We start from the raw sequence: 20,523 nt of genomic DNA on the forward strand, positions 1-20,523 counted from the left end.
CACCGCGCACGTTTCGGGTCCTTGCCGGCAGGCTCCGGGGGAGGGGCGGGCACGGGCGGGCACGGGCGCCGGGGGCGCGGGGACCCTGCCGCAGCGGCGCCGCCCGCTGCCGCCGCGGCTGCGGCACTGCCGGGGCCGCTCGCCCGCGCCCGGGAGCGGAGCGGAGAGGAGAGGAGGAGCGCAGCCAGCACAGCCACCGCCGCCGCTCCCTCCCCGCGGCGACCGTGGGGGCGGGACGCCGCGGCACCGGCGCCGCTGCCAGAGCCCCAGGGGCTGGGGGGCCCTGCCGGCCGCGGCAGCTGCGGGGGCAGCGGAGCAGAGCGCAGCGGGGCCGCCCGCTGCCGGGAGCCGCACCGCGGCAGGCGCCGAGCAAAGCCGAGCCGAGCAGAGCAGCGCTGAGCCCAGGCACCGCAGCAGCGCCGCGCCCGCGGCGCCGGATCCCCCGCGGCGGTGAGTGTGGCGGTGAGTGCGGCGGGCGTGGGGCGGCCCCGGCGCTGCGGGGGCCCGTGGCCCGCTGTCCCCGCGGGGAGGGGGCGGCGGCGGCCGCAGCGCCGCGGGGTGAGGTGGCTGCGGGTCTGCGCCGGGGGCAAGGGGAAGGGGGTAGATTTAACAGGTTGCAATGGGCGTGTGGTGCGCGGCGCTCTCGGCACCAGCGTTTTTGGCGTTGAGGCAGATAGGAGCAGGATCTTTATTAGCGATTTAGCACTGCTGCTATTGCTAATATTGGCTTCTGGTGCTATAAAACTCTTCCTAGGAAGCCGCGTCTTCTGCTGGATATCTAGTAACTCTCGGGTATCCGGCAGCTGTCAAAAATACCAGGACATTTAGTTGTTTATCTCCGGCCCCAGACGGGCTTTAAGATGGTTCGTACACATAAGGAAATACCAAAACTTTTCTTACCGGTAACAGGAAAAAAGGAGAACAAAAAATAGCTTTGGGCATCCTTACGGCTCCAAAGGCAGTTTTATCTCCCCAGAGTGGTATTTTCTTAGGCAATGATCCTTGCTTTAAATAACTTTTTTTTTCATAAAGTTTTTGAAGGACTGATATTTCCTTGTGTCAACTTTTTAACTCTGTAATATGGTATTTTTTCCTTTTTCATATGGTATTTTTTTCTTTTTCATAAAGGGAGACATTGAAATTCATGCCATTTCTAAGTTTACAAAGTGATACTTAAAAATCCAAGAAGGAATGAGTAATTGATTGGGTGTTTTAGGTCTTTTGATGCAATTTGTGGTTTTTTGTTTGTTTGTTTTGTTTCTTCCTGAAGGGCATATGACATTTGCAAAAATTTGTCACTGTATCCTTCAGGGATTGTGCTGTAATAAACAAGCAATATTATTAGATGCATTTTTTTCTCTTCCTACACTCCGTGTCTATTGAATTGTGGTGTTCCACAACACAAAGGCCTTGTATCTTTGTGCATATAAACTGGTTCAAGAGGATGAAACAACTAATTGGTTGTGAATAAAAGAAAAAAAAATCAAATGACAGACAACTGAAATGTTAACCATGCTGAGTTGCGTTTTTGCATAGCAGTGCTTCATAAGTAGGCAGGTTTCAAAACAGAATTTTTGTATTCATACAGAGCAGTCTGTGCTCAGGGCACTCTTATTTTCTGATTTTGGAAATATGATTAACTATAGATGTACACCCTGGGAAGTCAATGAAAAGATTTGTACAGAGTTGGCTGATCTGCAAGAATTAATTGTAGCTTTTCCAACTTTTCCAACATGTCATTTCTTTATATGAACACAAGTTTCTGAATTTCTGGGGTATATGCTTTTAAGCATCCAGTGGAAGACCTCACTGGATTTATGGGCTGGTTTCATCCTTCTCCTAGAAGGAGAAGGATTCAGTTTAGGCTTAGTATGAACCTTTGTGAAATCTGTGTTGTATTTTTTGGAATGTGGCTGGAAAGGCACTCTGAGTTTCATGTACCCTACTATGTTCTTATATCCATTCCATACTTTTCATACCCCATTATGAAGGGGGCATGAAAGCCATAGCATATTTGAGATTAAGAATCCTGTGCTATAATGTATATATGTTTGTTTGTTGTTTTTACATTGGACTGAACAGAAATTTCAGTTTTTCTCTTCCTGGATCTAACAGTATCTTTTGATTGAAACTTTCATTGCTAGTCAAGTCTAAAGTGTTAAAGTTTACTGATGACAAAGTTGCAGTGATTTGATTTTTGTAAATGTGCAAGTCTCTCCTAAGCTCTGAGAATTCTGGGTATATATAATGTTGTGCATTTGTGTCTTTGCATACAGGCAAAAACCAATTCTGCAGTATCTGAGGATGGATAAAGACTTCCGCTACTACTTCCAGCACCCATGGTCTCGCTTAGTTGTGGCTTACTTAGTGATCTTCTTTAACTTCTTAATATTTGCTGAGGACCCAGTATCGCACAGTCAGACAGAAGCCAATGTTATTGTTGTTGGTAATTGTTTCTCCTTTGTAACAAATAAATACCCTGAAGGAGGAGGCTGGAGATTTTTGAAAGTGTTTCTGTGGCTGCTTGCCATTCTCACAGGACTGATAGCTGGGAAATTTCTCTTCCATCAGCGCCTGTTTGGTAAGTTACATGATACACTTGCTGACTTCCTGGTAATGGCTTTCTGCCTTTTCCTTTCAGCTTTCTACTCTCGGCAGTTTTGTAAGCTTTGCTATTAATTGCTTTTGCTGTTTAGAGCTGTATAGAACCCAGTACATCAAAACTTACATCATCATGGAAATTAATGCCATGTCGACTTATGTGAGAATAATTCTCGGTGATTTCAATCAAACAAGGATAAAAATAGTGAAAGCTGACATGTTTTAAATACTTCAGAGGCCAGTAATTTTCAAGTTTCCATGTTACAAAAATACTTCTTTGCACCTTCACATCAGTTTTTAAATTTTAGTATGTAGCTTTCTCAGCAGTTTGAAGAAAAGGCATTGTTCCTTAGGATGACAATACTAAATGTCTTGTCAAAAGTCACGTAAGTGGAAGCAGGGGCTGTTGTTAGTATTAGCAGAGCTGTGCTGAAAAGCTCCCATGAGAAAATGGAAATTCTAGAGAAGCAGGACCTGTCTCTGTCTTAGTTCAAGAACAAGTCAGTAAAATGCAAAGGCAGAAAATGGAGGAAAACATGACAGTAAATGCTTTCTTATGCGAGATGTGACTTTACTGAGAAACCGACTGAAGGGAATGGAACACCCCTGGATTAAATTCTGAGACTGAGAATTTGGATGTAAATATATTGAGATACAAAAATATCCACCATTGTCATAACTGACATGTAGAGAATGTTGTGTCTGAGAACTCAAGGCTGTCTCTATGTTTTAGAGATAAGTAGAAATCATGGAAAAGTTTTCTTCACTCCCACCAGTTGCGCTGTTCTTTGAAACATCTGATTCTGGGTGTGTTGCTGCTGGTCTAGATGGACAACTCCCATATTCTTATACTGGTTGGACTGCAGCATGGATGGTTACTGGAACACTTCGAAACACATGAGCAATAGGCCATTTCCTTAGTCTATCTCATTCTATTAAGATTGAGAGAGAGTCACTATTGTTTCAATAAATCAAATGTAAAGCTGTTGTATCGAGGAATGAACAAGCAAAGACACATTTAGAGAGTTATTTTAATACAGACTTTCTTGAAGCACTTATTCTGAAAAATAAATAAGTGGCATGATGGCTATTTGGCTGTTTTTACTGTAGCGTAGTGGTAAATGTAAAATGTTCACATAAAAAGGACGTTTCACTTGAAAAAAGCACTGTCATAATAATGTTTTCAATTCTGGCTTCCACAATTGAGAAATGATTGTGTTAAATAGAAGATTAAGGAAAAATAATGAAACGGATGATAAAATTGGAAAATTAGCCCTATAGTGAGAAGATTGAGAGGATAAAGGGAGGATAAAGGGAAGATTAGAGGGTGACTTGCTCAAATTTGATTTGAAGGACAGAACTTTCTGTTCAGCAAATATATTGCAAGGTCCAGTGCTTGGAAGTGGCAAATAGCCAGCATCTTTTTTTTACCTGAAAGGCTAGACACTCCATGGAACAAGTTGTTATAGGATGTGACTGCATCATGATGTGAATTTTTCTTTTTGAGAATTTATTCATCTGACTATAGAGTAATTATCTTCTATCTACTAGGTTATTATGATAATTCCTTCTGGATTTGTAACTGTATATTATAAACAAGATGTAAATGTATATAAACATATATTTTAAAGTGGCTTGAATCAGTATTACTACCAAAAGGTCTGCCCAGCCTTCTGTGTCTGCTGCTTTTTGCATTTTATGTAGTTGCTCAGGGAAGGAAGATAGGGAACTTACCCACATTAGCAGTACCCATCTTTTATTTCTGTCAGGATCACATCTCTGACCATACTGATATTTCTGTCAGCACTAAGACGGGGTCAGCATTGAGAGGAAACTAGCAGGCAAGAGATTCCTAACCCTGGAGGTAGTGCTGGCTTACAGATATTTGTGGTTACGGGTGGGTACAATCTGATCTGAGGCTAGTTTCTGTCACAGCCCCACCCTCCTAGCCTCAGCCACATCATTTTGGTGCCTCCCTCAAGCCAGCCCTGCTGCTAGTATGGCAGAGCAGCAGTCTAGCTCAGGCAGCACCTGGAAAACCAGTTGCTTCTGCTGTCATCTATGGAAGCTCCTTGAACTGATGTGATGGCTTGAGTGCCAATGCTGATGTAGCGGCCAAGGACTGTGCAGCCAAGATAGCTGGGGGCCATGGCAGCCATACCTTGTGCTGGCTCCAGTGCTGTGGGACTGTACCCACACAGTGTGTCGGTAGAAATGTACTGTTGCTTGTGATACACTGTGAGCAGATGGCATCAGTGTGACTGGAGAGCTGGCTGTGTTGCTGACTGATGTGGCCATGCTGTAAACTAGTTAGTGTGAATAGCAATTGCTTTGATTACATGATGATGTGGATTTACAGCTTCATTGTATCTCTGTGTCTCCAAAAGTTTTGTACAGCCCATGCTTAAAGATTTTCTGACAGTTATTTGCTACTGTTTCAGTGTCTTCACTGCCTAGAAATCCCTCCTTTTGTTTTTAATTTCCCTGGTCTAACATTTTAAGTAGCTGCTGCTTCTGTCATTTTTTTTTTTTTTTTTTTAATGCATAATTGCTTGGGACCATTCTGTTTTTAATCCTTGTTAATTTATTTTCCTTTTTCTCTACTTGATTCTATTTGTAGAGGAAATTGTGCTGCTTATTTTCTTGTGGCCTGTGTATAACTTCCTGCAGTCAGGATACCAAATGGCACCAGTCAATCTTCCCCTGTCAGATCTTGGCTCACAGTGCAGGCTGCAAATTGAAATTGAAAAGGATTAGTCTGCACATCTCAGTTTAGATGAAGAGGAGTGGAAAGGATTTTCCTTCTCTATGCCCTTCCTGCTCTTTTGTCCCTTGTCTTCTGTATTTCGGGCTGCTGAGTTTGCATATAAACTAGAAAGATAGCATAGCTAGAACTGTGTCATAATACAGTTTTCCATCTGCGACAGTTGCTGTCTGATAGCCATGGCTGTCACGGACTATAAAAATAAATAAGTTCAAGCATGCTATGTGTCTAAAAGTGGAAGGGTTCTGGAAATGTTAATTAGGCTTCATCACTGAGTTTGCAGAGAGTTAAGGGAGTAGTTGAACTATATTGATGAGAAATGGAGATCTCGACTAGAGGACACAGTGGGATGTTTTTTGTTGATAATATTCATTGAACAGTAATCTTTGAACAGTAGCCTCTTCAGGGAATTCTTCAAGATACTGCTCATGACTTAAAACAAGATTAGAAAACAATTACAATTCTTGTTCTTCAGTCAAGAAATAGCTTACTTCATTTGATAAATATCTCCCATGATAAAAATTTCCAAGGAAGTCAGTCCTTATCTAGTATATTCTTTATATCCTTATGGCATATGCTCAGAAGAAGTGGAATTTTAACATTGTCTTTTGGTTCTTATCAACTATATTATTTTGATTCATCACTAAGTATATCTTCTATTTGGTTAGGTATTGTGTTCTGCTGTGCTTCTTATTTTGAAATGGAAAATGAAAGGTCATAGATGAATACTGGAAGTTTGGGGAAATAAAAAATAAAGATATATACCTTGGGGTTTTTTTGTTCTGTATAAGAGAGTTACTTGAGGAAGGGGAAAGTGGTAATTACTTTGTGCTCACTTACATATTTCTTGATTAATTTTCTGCTTTACTAAAAGCAGAAAGCTTACAAACTGACCCATTTGATGACACTATGCATTCAGAAAATGCATAGAAATCCTGACTTAAAAGAAATCCCTGAATAAGCTTTTGCACATTTTTCCTATTGCTCTGGGGCATTGTATGGAAAGTAGCACAGTGTTTAGTGTGTAGAAATCATACATTTTAGTTGGCACCTGCTCAGTGTATGCACAGTTGGGATTCTGCACTACTACTTCAGGCCCAAATTCTGAGTTCAGTGGGAGGTATTTTGGCCCAAAGTTTAGGCTGTGTGTCTTGCATAATTGTATATAAACATGATCTATTGTGTAAATATAAAACATTTTATTTGAATATAAAATATTAAATACAGAGTAATATAAATAAAATATAATGTTTATAAATATACTATAAAGATAATAATAAATATAAAATATAAAATATTTTTATTTGAATAGACTTTTTGCAGTATGCACAAATGGGCAGTATACCTGGAAAAATAATATCTTAATTTTTTCAGTCCAGGATCTTTGCTTTACGTTTTCTAACATGTACTAATCCTTAGCTTATGCTGCATATTAGATACATCAGTTTTTAAAAACTTCCTTACTGAAAACATGTATGTGTTTATCTGCCCATTTTTCAGATTCTGATTATAAAGATGCATTAAAATCTGATTAAAAGCCTGATTACAGAGACTGTATTTTATTCAATTGCCAATGAGTGTGCTTAGATTTATATTTGTAAGTTCCTTTCTAAATTATGTGGATGGAAACTAAATACTTTATATGTTATAAAAAATTACAGAAAACAAAATGTATAGGGCTAAAGCTGTATTTCTTAAACTGTAGGAATCGTCATAATACAGCAAGCAAACTAAAGCTGTTGAATAAATGTTGAATTTAATGCGTTGCTCTCTTATAAATGTTCACAGTATGCAGTTTGTTTAAAATTAAATGATAATATGAGCTTCATAGACACTGTGGTAAACACATAAAGCACTCATTATAGGAATTGCACTGAGCTGTGAATATACACAAATTTTGCAGATTTTTTAATGTACAGTATTGCCATGCTGGGAGCAATTTCATGACAGACAGTTTCAAACAAAACACCCACTGAGGACCTGTTGTCTGAAAACATTACTCTTTTTGTCAAACATGTTATTTTGAAGGCTCTAAAAGATGTTGCAAACCTCTCAAAACCAGACTCTTCAATGTCTGCTTTTATGCTGAATTTAAAGTGTGTATCCACTGGAGCAATGAATGTATGCAGATTTCAAGAGGAAGTTAGGGAGACTGGGATTTAGTCAGGATGATGGTGCACTACTTAGTATAAAATCTGGGCAGTGGTATTGTTGCTTGTGTTGGCATATCACCTTCATAGTGGTGTTTATGCAATGGTTAATGAACCAAAAGTGATCTGTTTTGCAAAAGAACCTTCCCACGGATGTGATAAGATTTTTGCACGGTTGTTTTTCAGCCAGATTGTTTCCCATTCTTGTTTGATAGTAGTGATAGGAACAGTTGTACCACCATCTGTAGAAACAAGTGATGGATGTATAGCAATACTCGCATAAAATTGTAACCTGACTGATAGAGCATATTCTTTTCAGTTGTTAGCTCCATCTTACATTACAGTAAGAACTGTTATTTAATACCCAGCAACTTTGTTCCTGCTTTTCCATTGATGACTTCAGCCTGATCGAAAACAACTAATCTGATAGCTGATAAAAAATACTGTCTTCAAGAGCCTGTTTAGTATTTCAATAATAATGATCAAGTTGACACTGTTGAAGGTATTCAAGGTCTATTGTGATTGCTTCACAGTCAATTCACCTCTTTTGTTTCCAGTAAAATTTTGAAGCAATACAATAAAATTATTTTGGCTCTACAAAATGTGCCAAGGGGCCAGTCTAACAGTTTGCTAATAATAACATGCAAATGACTGTGAGCAAGCATTTCTGAGAGCCAGAATCCTCAACAAGAAAAAAAACCACAACCAAACATCAAAAGAAGAAGCTCGCAGCCAGCTATTGAGTGAGTGCAGGCTCATCAGATTCCAGCTCTGGCAAGTTGCCAGTAATTAAGATATCAGTTTATTTTAAACTTTACATCATTCATGAGGGAGACCACAAGTGACCTTTCAAATATAAATGAAAAGCATGCAAGTGACCTCCTAATGTCTTCTTTTACTCTTTTATTTTTAGAAGAGCCATAACATCTCACTGCTTCCTCTCTTCATGCTCAATGAGAAAACTGCTGTTGTTTGCCCTTATCCTTAGCTGTGAAATTAGTCTCTGGATAGTAAATTATAGAGTTTAATTGGAGAGATATAGGCAGTAGCTACAAAAAGATTATTCTCTCTTCAGTGAAAGCTTTGATTCTACTGGAAATGCTTATCCTATTCCTCAAGCAGCAGCGTGAGAGTGTGAGAAGATCTACGTGTGTCAGATTTTCCATAATGGGAAAGCTCTAGATAATATTTAGCATCCAGTGACTGAAAACTAAAAATAAGTTCATTGCTACTTCATATTGATGTGTCAAAACTGTGTTTTGATGTTTTTGACATGACTGTCAGATTTTCCTTTCCGATTGAGTTGGGGAGTGATTTTGAAATGATGCCTGCCACTTACAGGAGTAATATATCTCCATTCCCTGATTTCCAGAAATAGAAGTGAGCTTATTCCTAGCAGACACAACCTGATGGGCATAGAGCAGGTGCAGCCTAGTGCAGGGGCAAATTTCTTCTATCCTTATTCTATACAATGAGGAGATGGAAAGGATCTTAGTGTGGAACATAATGTCACCATGTGCCTGCTGGAGAGCCCCAAGGAGAACAAGATTTCCTTGGCCAGAGTGACATGAAGGTCTTTTGCATACAAGACAACATTTATCTTTGTGTGATTTTGCTGGGACTCCAAGTCAGCCTGTGCACCTGCTTTACAAAATTACATTTCTTTGTTTTGTTGTTTTTTTTCTGTTTGTTTCCAAGATGAAAAAAAACCTTCAACATTCTGCCCTTAAAAAATGTCGAATACATGATTTAAGAACTATTTAGCAATTAGTAAGTGTCATTTATGTTATTTAACATACCCTAATTTCAGATGCTAGGAAACAGAATTTTCTGCTTTGTTCACTTTTCAACAGAGGGGGCAGTACTCCTTTCCCCACTGAGTGGCTCTTGCCAGGGGATGGCAGGAACATCAGAGACTTTTCTGCTTTAAGGATTCACACTCTCCCTGTGCCTTCAGATGGGAAAGGAGTCTCCCAAGAGCAGACTGGATGTCTGGGTAGAGGTAGGTGCAGAGCCTTGAATTCATCTTTCATCTGGAGAACTGGGGTATGATCTTTCAAAGTTGCCAACTGCTTAGGGTTTTTCAGGCTCATTTATGCACATGCTAAATAATGCTTTCTATTTCTAGGTCACTGATGCAATGTCTACTAAGAAACACACTTTCATTTAATACTAAAGTAAAGAACAATCTAAATCTGTACAAGTTTTAGCTAAAGTCAGACATGCTAAACAAATAATGAAAATAATAATTGGGGCAGTGAGAGAGTGAAGACATGAGGCAAGATAAAGGAAAACATTCCTAGAGAGTCACAGCAGCAACAATATTTAATTTTAGCTTACTCTGTAAAAGGCCTAAAAATTGAACAATTACAGTTTTAATTAACAACCCCCCCCCTAATATTCTAGCTCTTTTGCTAATCTGTTCTCATAGATGTAAGTGACAAAAAACCTGACAGTGTAATGTACTGGAGGTGTAGAAAAGGAAGGAGAAACTGAAAAGTAGTATATTCTGTGGAACTGCTGTGGAGTTCCTCACCTGGGGAATTTGGGGCTTAGCACAACATTCAATCTTTTGTCACTTTTATACAGCAAGTAAAAAAGTCTTTGCAAACAGTTTTCTCTGTGATTACCACTTTGCATGATGTTCTCCTTGATACAAACCAGCTTAGATTACTTTGAAGTGGTTTGGAGCTTATATCCCATGAGCCTCCTCTCTGTGGCAGCCAAAGGTGGAACAATTTTTACCTAAATTAGAAGTGATTTCTGTATGACTTATCTAAATTCACAGAGTAAAACAGGAGCACTACTCTCTTGGGGATGTCTACAGATTTTTATCTCAGGCTGTAAATAAAAAAAGCGAACTTCTCTTGAGACTGTGTTTCTGATTTCCATGCAAGGGCACTGTACCAGAGCAAATGCAAGTGTCAGTGGTACGGACTACAATGCATGTGCAGAGAATTTACCAAGGCAGTCTGTGTATACCCAGAGGTTATCAGAGTGCCATTCTGGCTATCAAGCTAAATTGGAACTTGGTTAAGGCTTATATAAGGTTGTGTATGAATTATTGGTCCTTGGATTTCTAGATGCAGCTTGATATGCCAGTACTGTTGGTGTGGAATTGGTGTAGATTATACATTTGTTGTCTTCACTTTCTTTTTTGTGTTGGATTCTCCTTCCACCTTCAGACAAGTGTGCAAATGTCTCTCTAGGGATGCATTTTGCCTCAGGTTACTCAAGGAATGGGTCTGGTGTGGACTTGGCAGGGTTAGGTATATAGTTGGACTCCATGGTCATAAAAGTCTTTTCTGACTTAAATTCTGCGACTCTGTGATTTCTAACTTTACAAAACATGTGGCTCTTTACAATGCGTTAGCTCCAGCACAATTTCCATGCCTCACCTTCCAGCAAAACTGAGGAGTCCTGCTCAGCTAGGATTTGGGTTTGTCAGAAAATGACTGATAATAGATCTGTTATTTTTGTGCTGTGATAATGGTTATAGCATACAAGGTCCTGCTGTTGTATAGCAGGGGCAGTTGTTGCAATTACAGTCTGTGTAAACAACTGGCCAGAATCACAGTTATTGGACGAAAATTAGCTCTTAGCAGCAATTCAGACAAATCATCATCTTTCAACAGAGGAGCACCTTCTAGTGGTATTGAATGAATATAACAGCTAGTTAAACAGTTCTCTAGATAAGGAGGTGTAAATATGCTAGATAAAGAATAATAATGAATATTTATATTCATTTAATCATATTTTTATTATTAAATTGGTAATTTGTTTAAAAACAAAGGAAAAAATGGAGCCTGAATAGAGAAAGCATATATTTGGAAAAATGAAAATGTATTTCAATTAGAGTATTCCCTGCTTCTCCCTTCTTCCCTGACAACCTACTAGCTTACTAGCTTTTTATCCACTTACTGTGAAATAGTATTTTTGTGTGTTCTGGTTTGAAAACCACCCACCCTTTGGCTATTTTAGTAATGAAAATTTGGGTTCGTCATTACACATCTGAAGGGATATTTGCTATGGAACTGTTATTTTATTCAGTTTCACTGACTGTTAAGGCAGTTTCTACAGCCAGTGTATTTCTAGTAGATATGTATTTTGCAATATAGTGTTTGCCGTGGTTACTTTTGCAAATAACATGGTATTGAATGATTCAAAATTCCGTTTTTCCTAGGTTACAGTGGATTAGCTGATAATGTAGACTTCTACTCTTTCAATTTGTATGTAGTAAATAATCCCTTTTGGTCATAATTACATAGAGTAAATCATACAAATGAATGATATACTATTTCTAGAAAGGTAAATTAAGATTAATAAACTGCTTAATATTACATCGTTGCAGGAGATTTGTGCATTAACAGAAGCTAACTATATGAAACATTGATACTTAAATTTTCATGCCATTCCTCTGAATTTTGCAATTTTGTGAAAAAATGTCAAGTACAAAAAGTCTGATTTGTGGGTGTTTAAAACAAGACATAACTGTTTGCTTTGTAACTCTGTAAACATATCCAAGTAGGAAACCTGACCTTTTTTTTTCCTGAAGAAGTTTTTCAGCATTTGGAAACTTCAGCTCAAGGCTGAAATAGGTCTTGCAAGCATTTTAAACCTGTGAAAGCTCATTTCATATCATTTGTTTTGGTAGCGCCATTATAACATAGATTTGTTGAAATAGCTAGTAATTTGGCATCCTCCATCCTGTGGTAGGAGGGCAGAGGAGCTGCGAGACAGCTAGGAACCTGGAGCAAAGTAATGGAGTTGCAGAGTTGTCAACTGCTTCTATAACTGTGGGCACAGTATTCTGCAAAATATTGCAAGTGCCACAGAGTTACTTGGTAGAAGTATGACTGCCTAACATTGGACTTTTTTGAGTCTGGCAGAATAGTAATCAGCTTTTCCGTGTCAGATCCATGCAGCTTGCAGCACATTCTAGTTCTGATATAGGACTTGATTAACTGGTTGTACCCCTTTTTGATGCTCAGACAAGTGTTGATCTGGGTGCATATACAGATGCTAATTGAGAAATATATAGCTTATGAAACAACAGGTTTCACCACGTCTGGACAGGCTCAACTCTAAGTGCATACCCCCTTATTTCATTGTAGGCCAGAGAGTGTCTTGTTTTGTCACTGAAATATGCTTCCTCTTGATCCCACAAAACCAATTCTCCACTTGTATTTTGCACTGGAAATGCAAACATGCCTGGGAACACTGTTTGTGAGGTCTAGGCACAGTGTCCATAACAGAAAGCACAAGTTGCAAATACTTATTAAGACAAAAATAAAACAACCCCCATGATTAATCTGCTTTGTTTTCTGACTCAAAAATGCTTTATAAATGTTTATTTTAAAGGGCTGTATAGTAGAGTGTAAGCAGTTTTATTTACTATTAAAAATAAGCTTGTGAATCAGTTTCAGGAGAAAAGACCAAACAATATAGAAAAAATGTGATTATTTTGATAAGTTGTTACAGAGTATCATTAAACTGTTATTGAGGAAAATTAGAGCACTGCCCTTTGGAGTTCAGCATCAGCAGTACACAGCATATAAATGCTTCTGAGTCTCTTTTACCTGCTTTGAGATTGGAATTCCAATGAATTCAAGGAAGGAAAATGTAATTTCTGTAGGTACTACATGTAAGGTGATAAAACATTGTAGCTCTAAAATTAAAAAAATAAGGAAGATCATGAATTTACTTCTATAGGTCTGGCAGTTAAAAAAACCACCCAGGTTTCTTAAAAATGCTAAAATTTCCTAAAGGATAAAGAGTGCAAAATACAATTAATACCTACATGCCCTCTAATCAACTTTTTTTATGCAGTGAGGACATCTGAAGAGATTTTTTTTTCACATTAATTTTGTAACCTGTGATACATTCACAAAGAATTAGAAAAATTACACCTCATCAACAAATGTGCTGGTATTTTCTATCGCTAACGCAGGGTTTTCAGTTACTTCCCTATAAAAAATGTTCTAAAACATTATAGGAAATCAATATCTATTTTTACATGTTTCCTTTTATCTGCATCAGCACAATTGTCTAAACCTGAGATAATAACATCAGTAATAGTAAAGTCTATAATTAAAATTAAATACTAAATCTGTATAATGGAAATTAACAGATGCAGAAAAATTCAGAATTAAGCCTGCTTGCACACTGTAATTCTGGCATGGCTTTAAGTCTTCCCCCATTATTTACATTTTATGACTCTTTCAAAACAGCAGCCTGAGGTATTGTTTCTAGGTAATGACATTAATATAAAGCAAAGAGCGAGATGTGGTGCCTTCATGAACCACCCTACAATGTTTGATATGGCGGTGGCACTGACCATCACCACCCTTCTCTTAGTTGCCTTTGGGTAAGCCCTTAAGAAAAGGAAATGTCAGCCCTTTCCTTGCAGCAGCAAAAGTCCATCCTCCTGTTCTTGCTTTGGTGTTAGAAGATGAGTGTGCATTCTTTTGAGCTTTTCTGTTCTTTTCTTCTTTGCAAAATAGCAAGCAATCTTTAAAGGCTATGTGGCATTTCTAAAATGGCATTTCTTCCTCTAAGGAAGGCAGAGTGCTATATGTTTCACTTGCATGCCCTCACCTGTGGTCTCTAGTTCAGATCAGGCCCTTTAGACCACCAAACTCAGGTAAGACAGACTGCCCAAGAGCCCAGTGGAAAGACATCTGGCTACAGATGTCAGTCTTCTGACCAGTGTTAGCTTAACTAGTGGGAAACCAGAGATCCTAAGTTCCCATTGTCCTAGCACATAATGTACTGTGCGAGGACATCACTTTTCTAGCTGTGTCAGTAGCTGAGACCTTGACTGTTACATTTTGTGACATTAGGGTGTGTTTTACCTTAGACTGCAAAAGCTGAGAACTGCAGTGCTCTGTGATTAAGATTCACCTTACCCAGCTGGAGGAAGTCCCATCTATGCTGAGTCATATGAAGAGGAAGGGACTGAGCTTGTAAGTGCTAAGTTTGGAGAAGTCCTAGAAAGAGAGCTTGAGAGGGCTATGTACTCGGTAGGTCCCTGCACAAGGCCAGCACATCCCATCATCTTCGACTGCAGACTCCTGGAAGAGTGCACGGAGATTTGGCTTCTCAGAGTCTTGAATCTTTCTCTAAGGCAGGAGCAGAGAAGCTATATTTCTTTACAAGGCCGATGGTGGACTTAGCCATATTACCTGCCTCTGCTCTGGTTCCTCCAGGTGTAGAATCAATCTAGGCATATTTTTTTCTTCTGTCTATAGAGTTTTGGCTTCTACAGATGAAAACAAGGTACAAAGGGGAAATATTTTAATAGTGTTGTGGTATTTTTTGTCAGAGCTTTTTGGCAAGTGAGATATTTCTGAGGCATGGAAAAGAAAAACTTTGCTATCAGAATACATCCACTTATGTATATTGGACAGAAAACCAAACTTTCAGGAACATTTGAACATTTTTATTTAAAAAAGGTAAACTCCTGTCTTAGTAAGTGAAAATTTCAGGTAGTTTCTCTGTGACATGAAAGTATTATAATGACAAATAGAGAACATAAATATTGCTTTCCTTAGCAGCGTTGGAACATTTGTAGCAAAATATCTCTCTTCAACTTAGGGATTTTTTGTTTTAACAAGTTTTGCTTACAAAACAATGCTGAATTTACAGTAGCAAATGAGAAAGTTGTTCCTCTGATGACTGCTAAGCATGTACATAAAAGGTCAAATCTTTCAGGCCATAGTCTATCTTGTGTTCCTCTATTACATACTACAAAGATGTTAGAATATCTAGATAAGGTACATGAAAGCTACCTAGACCTTGTAGTCATTTTTGTAGGCTAATATATTATTACAACATTCAATAATGTGTTCAAACTCATAATAGTTAAGCATTTAACTGGATACCATGTTTTCAGATTTAATCCAAACAAAGATCTGTACGAAACCAGTATTGCAACATATTTGTCATAGTAGATGATGTTGACTTTGGCTCTTAGCTATTTAGTTTATTGCTTGCTTATTGTAGCAAAATGGAATAAAATTCTCTAATTTTTATTTGTTTATGCCATTCTGTCTGGGCAATATTATAATATTTTAGGACTATGTATTTTTAAGTAAAAGTATGACCAAGTAAATATGAACAGATGTCTTATGCCTTTTAACTCTTATTTAGTAGAAAACTTTTGATTTCAGTCAGAACATTAGCATTAGTTCAGCCTAGTTGAACAAAAATACTTTAAAAAAGTGTCTTTAATTGATTATATAATCATTTATAAACAGAAAAACAAATGTTTAGAACCCTTGTCAGCTCAGGGTGTATTCACAGGTGATTATCATGGGAAACAGGACTCTTGCATGGGAAACCTAGTGAGGGTAAGAGGGAAGGATTTTCCAAGAGATTTGTGTCCTGAAGATGTTTTTTAAAAGATTACATGGTGTCTTTAGGCTCAGCCCATGGACGAGGCATGTTGCGTGAGAAGTCCAGGCTGGCAGAACAGATGATAGAGGCACTGTGACACAGATGCGTTTTGTAGGAATGCCCCCATCTGCTTTTTTCCCTTCTGTTCTTGATTATTCAGTGCTGGTTGGAACTAATCTTTTCAGAAGCATTAGATGTTTTTTTCCCTTTTCTTTCTTCTTCTTCTCTTATGTGCGTGGGTACTGTGGGACCTCTGTTATAAGTGGCTTTATTGACAGATAATTATTGAGCTTTATAGGCCATGTAGGAAACAGACATGGAGGCAAGGATTTACTTATGTAGCACAGTTTATTCCATATTTTTCTTTCAGTGGGACACAAGAAGGAGCAATGCAGAAAAACAGATCATATTAGAATCTCAGAGTCCAAACAGTTTGTCCCTTGTTCTGTCAGCTGAGCCCAGAACACTGAACTGAGGAGCTAGGATGCCCACCTTACGCAGTCCTACATAAGTGAACTGGGGGAGTCTCCAGGGTGCTCCTGCTTGTTCCTAGTGAAGAGGCTGCTGGGGACATGCTGGCTCTATCTCTTGCTCATATTCTTGGGGGGCAGGAAGGATCAAAGGATACACAACAGAAATCAGTACTGCCTGGATAAAATCATAGAATCATTTAGTTTGGAAAAGGCTTTTAAGATCACTGAGTTCAACCGTTAACCCAGCACTGCTAAGTCCACCATAAAAATGTGTCTCTGAGTTCCACATCTACATCTTTTCAATACCTCCAGGAATGGTTACTTAACCACTTTTCTTTGCAGTCTGTTCCAATGCTTGACAACCTTTTGGTGAAGAAATTTTTTCTAATATCCAATATAAGCCTCCCCTGATGCAACTTGGGGCTATTTCCACTTGTCCTGTCACTTGTTACATGGGAGAAGAGACTGACTCTGACCTCACTGCACAACCTTCTGTCAGGTAGTTGTAGACAGCAATAGGTCACCACTGAGCCTCCTCTTCTCCAGGATAAACACCCCCAGCTCCCTCAGCTGTTCCTCCTAAGACATGCATTCCAGACTCTTCACCAGATTTATTGCTCTTCTCTGAACACACTCCAGCACCTCAGTGTCTTTCTTGAAGTGAGGGCCCAAAACTGAACACAGAATTTAAGGTGCAACCAAACAACCACTGCCACCTGCCAACCAAAACCCCCAGATTCTTTTTGCTGGTCAGCTTTCCAGCCACTCTGCCCCAAGCCTGTAGCATTGCATGGGGTTGTTGTGACCCAAGTGCAATACTTGACACTTGACTTTGTTGAACCTCATACACTTGGCTTCAACCTATCAGTCCAGCCTGTCCAAATCCCTCTGCAGGGTCTAAAGCAGATCCTAGCTGATCCTAGTAGATCCTACCCTCCAGCAGATCAAGACTCCCAGCCAGCTTGGTGTTGTCTGCTAAATGACTGAGGTACACTCAATCTCCTCATTCACGTCATTGGTAAAGATATTAAACAGGACTGGCCCCAGTACTGAGCCCTGAGGAACACCACTGGTGACTGGCTGCCAACTGGATGTCACGCCATTCACCACCACTCTCTGGGTCTGGCCAGCCAGCCAGTTTTTTACCCACCAGTCCAAGCCATGAGCATCCAGTTTCTCCAGGAGAATGCTGGTGGAAGCAGTGTCAAAGGCTTTACAAAAGTCCAAATAGGCAACATCCACAGCATTTCCGTCATCCACCAAATGTGTGACCCATAGAAGGAGACCAGGTTAGATATATTACTATTTCAAGGTAATTTTTATATTCTGGGTTGGCTGAGGTCTGGATTCACTCCTGCAAAAACATATCCCTGCCTGTTTGCTTCCCCAGTCCTTCTCTGGTTGCAGGCACAACACTTTAAGTGCTCCTTGATAGTCTCCCAGGCCCATGATGACAATCGCTGGCATAGCTCCATCCTGTGTGCCCTGGACCATGGAGCTCTTTGTTGGGGTGATGCAGACAGAGTAGTGAAAAGCATCTCATTTTGCATATTTCTATGTGAGTATACTGCACAGTTCAGCCACACTGAAAATATGAAGGTCGTCCTTGTTTAGTTAAATCCATTTTATGTTCTGATTACCTGGCCAGATTGAAATTTCTTACTAGTTTTGGTTTTCGAGTCCGACTCACACTGACTTTAAAGCATTTCCTTATTGTTACCTTAGTTTTTCTTTTTACACCCCTAGACTTTGCTTGACATTCTCTGCAATCTGCATTTATGCTGCTTGCAAAAGACACTGCATAGGAGTTGTGGAAGGTTTTCTGTGAAGCTCTTTAATTATTGTATTTGTCTTGAGCTCACTGGAGGCTTTCAATCCAATATTTAATTAAATTTTTAATTGTATTCTTTCCAACTTTGGGTACTTTTGAGCATAGTCTGCATTCATATGTGTTGTAAAGGCAGCACGAGAGGAAACAAATCTAATTTTTTCCAAAGTCAGGAAGTGAATTTGATAATGTTTTTCACAATTTTTTCTGAGTTGAATATTTCTTTCCTCTTTAACAACAAATCTTTCTAATGACACTTGCTGAGTATGTATTAGTAATATTAACTTCTATATAGTAGATATAGAGTGAGAGAATGAGAGTAAAATTATCTGTCTGAACAGAAAAACAATTGTTATTCTATTAAAAATCTCAAGAAAATTTTGAGAAGTTTTTGGTATAAGCCAATGTTGTCTCTCCTGGAAAAGCTCACATATTAGAAGTCCTGGCAGGTAAAATCCCTGAGTCCCAGAGGTGTGAAGTTATCTTTTGTAGCCCAGGAGTGCACTGGGTTTTCACGTTTAATTTTATGTCTAGAAAAGCTTATTTTGATCCCATGTTGAATTTTTACTCAGCCAAAAGACAGACACTAAATTGCTAGCAGTACTGAGGTGGAGAAAGTAGAATGTAACAGTGTATCTGTACCTTTAAAGATAAATTGAAAGATAAAAGGGGCAAGTGTTTGACTTTGAAAATAGCTTGCAGTTTACAAGTTAGGGTGCAATCTGGTGGGGAGAAATAAACTCATTACAATAAACTCATCACAACTTTACACTGATGTCTGCTGTTCTATCCTTTTCATGTTGGGAACACCTTTGTCATGAAATGGCATTGCCTTTGTTTCTGTATCAGTCTGAGATGTAAGTGTATATTACAGTAGGTAATTGCCCACAGGTGCCCATTTGTGAGTTAAAAAGCTCTGTTTCTAATGGAAGCCAGTGCAATGTTAATAACCTTCTCATGTGTCCAATAGACAATTCACGTGTTTTTTAAAAAAGTTAATATTTTTAAAGTAAGAGAAATTGAAAGATTAAGAAATTATCAAAGGAAAAAAGCAGCAATTAGAATGTAGGCATGCAATTATTCTGTGGGATGTTGTGAATGTGCTAGTACATCCAAACACTGGTAAAATGTTTCAGATTATCAGGACCAGGTTCTTCATTTCATGTCACAGTTAAAGAAAATTTAAAAAAAAAAAAAAGGTCTTCTAGATTTTATACATACACATATATTTAGTCAATACAATTGAAACATACAACAAGAGAGATTCAGTACCCATGTAAAATATAAATATTTTCAAATAGAGACATGTGAGGACAAAATTATATTAAAACTAAATAATTAAAGAATTAAGACACTGTACAAAGTATATTAAAATGTACTTTGTCACCAGTACCTTCTGAAAGTAAAGTTAATGTGCTCACTAATACGTGGGCTTTTATAATTAACAGGGTAATATGTGGAACTTGGCAAGAAAACAAGTCAGCAGGTGGGTGATTATTTGAACATGATTATTTTGCCCATACAATATAATGAAAGAACACATATTTAATGACTCTTGGAGGTGGATGTTGTGATGACTATCTCTTTTGCTGGTTTAATGATTGAAATGCATTGTGTTCTTATTACCTTGTCCTGAAACTGTGATGCTAAGACACCAAAGGAACAGAAGAAGCACTCCTGTGTAGAAGCATCTCTTACCCTTCTCGCAGCTCAGCCACTTTTGTGTTTCAGAACACTTTTCCAGTACACACTTCTCACTGTTGAGGAAGTCAGAGTTCATGGCAGAACATGTGCTCCCCTGAAGCAGAACACTAACGACAAACAGCTGTAGTTGCCTAGGATTTGGGGGACACCTCTGTCAGCTGGGAAGGCTTGCTGCCTGGGGGGAAGGCTTAGCAAAGCTCTTTAATCCTTGCCTGTTTACTTCATGAACAGAATCACTGTATCTCTGACTATCTACGGGGGCTTTATCTTGCTATTTGTTTTTTGTTTGTTTGTTTTTGGAAATGTGCTGCACTTTACTGGGTTAATGGCAGTGGAACTCTAGTGCAAGCAGCATTAAAATGAAGTACTCTGGAAATGTTCGAGGCGTCCAGCTGTAAGCATCACGATAGTTATTAATTGCACAATGCAATCACAGCAGCCCTTACAAACTGATGAAAAATAATTAACAGAAACTATAAGGAGGCTCCTCATCACTGTCTGCACTTAATCGTACTGTATTTTTCTGTCCAAGAATTAAAGGAGCTACTTAGAACTTTTTGTAGTTCTTTATTACATGCTACATGTACGGTATATTTATGGCACAAC

The 20,523-nt window shown here is 38.9% G+C and overlaps 1 protein-coding gene across 1 annotated transcript in view; it reads left to right on the forward strand.

Annotated features, from left to right (window-relative positions):
- Positions 1-339: 339 nt before the first annotated feature.
- TMEM117 (transmembrane protein 117) overlaps positions 340-20,523 on the forward strand; it is a 185,644-nt gene continuing 165,460 nt past the window's right edge. The window contains exons 1-2 of the mRNA XM_050324528.1: positions 340-450; positions 2,277-2,581. Coding sequence (XP_050180485.1) covers positions 2,305-2,581 — 277 coding nt within the window. The 5' untranslated portion in view covers positions 340-450; positions 2,277-2,304. The remainder of the gene's footprint in view (positions 451-2,276; positions 2,582-20,523) is intronic.

The sequence above is a fragment of the Myiozetetes cayanensis genome, unplaced genomic scaffold (genome assembly GCF_022539395.1).
Source record: "Myiozetetes cayanensis isolate MyiCay16 unplaced genomic scaffold, myiCay2020 scf3, whole genome shotgun sequence".
Classification (NCBI taxonomy): Eukaryota; Metazoa; Chordata; class Aves; order Passeriformes; family Tyrannidae; genus Myiozetetes; species Myiozetetes cayanensis.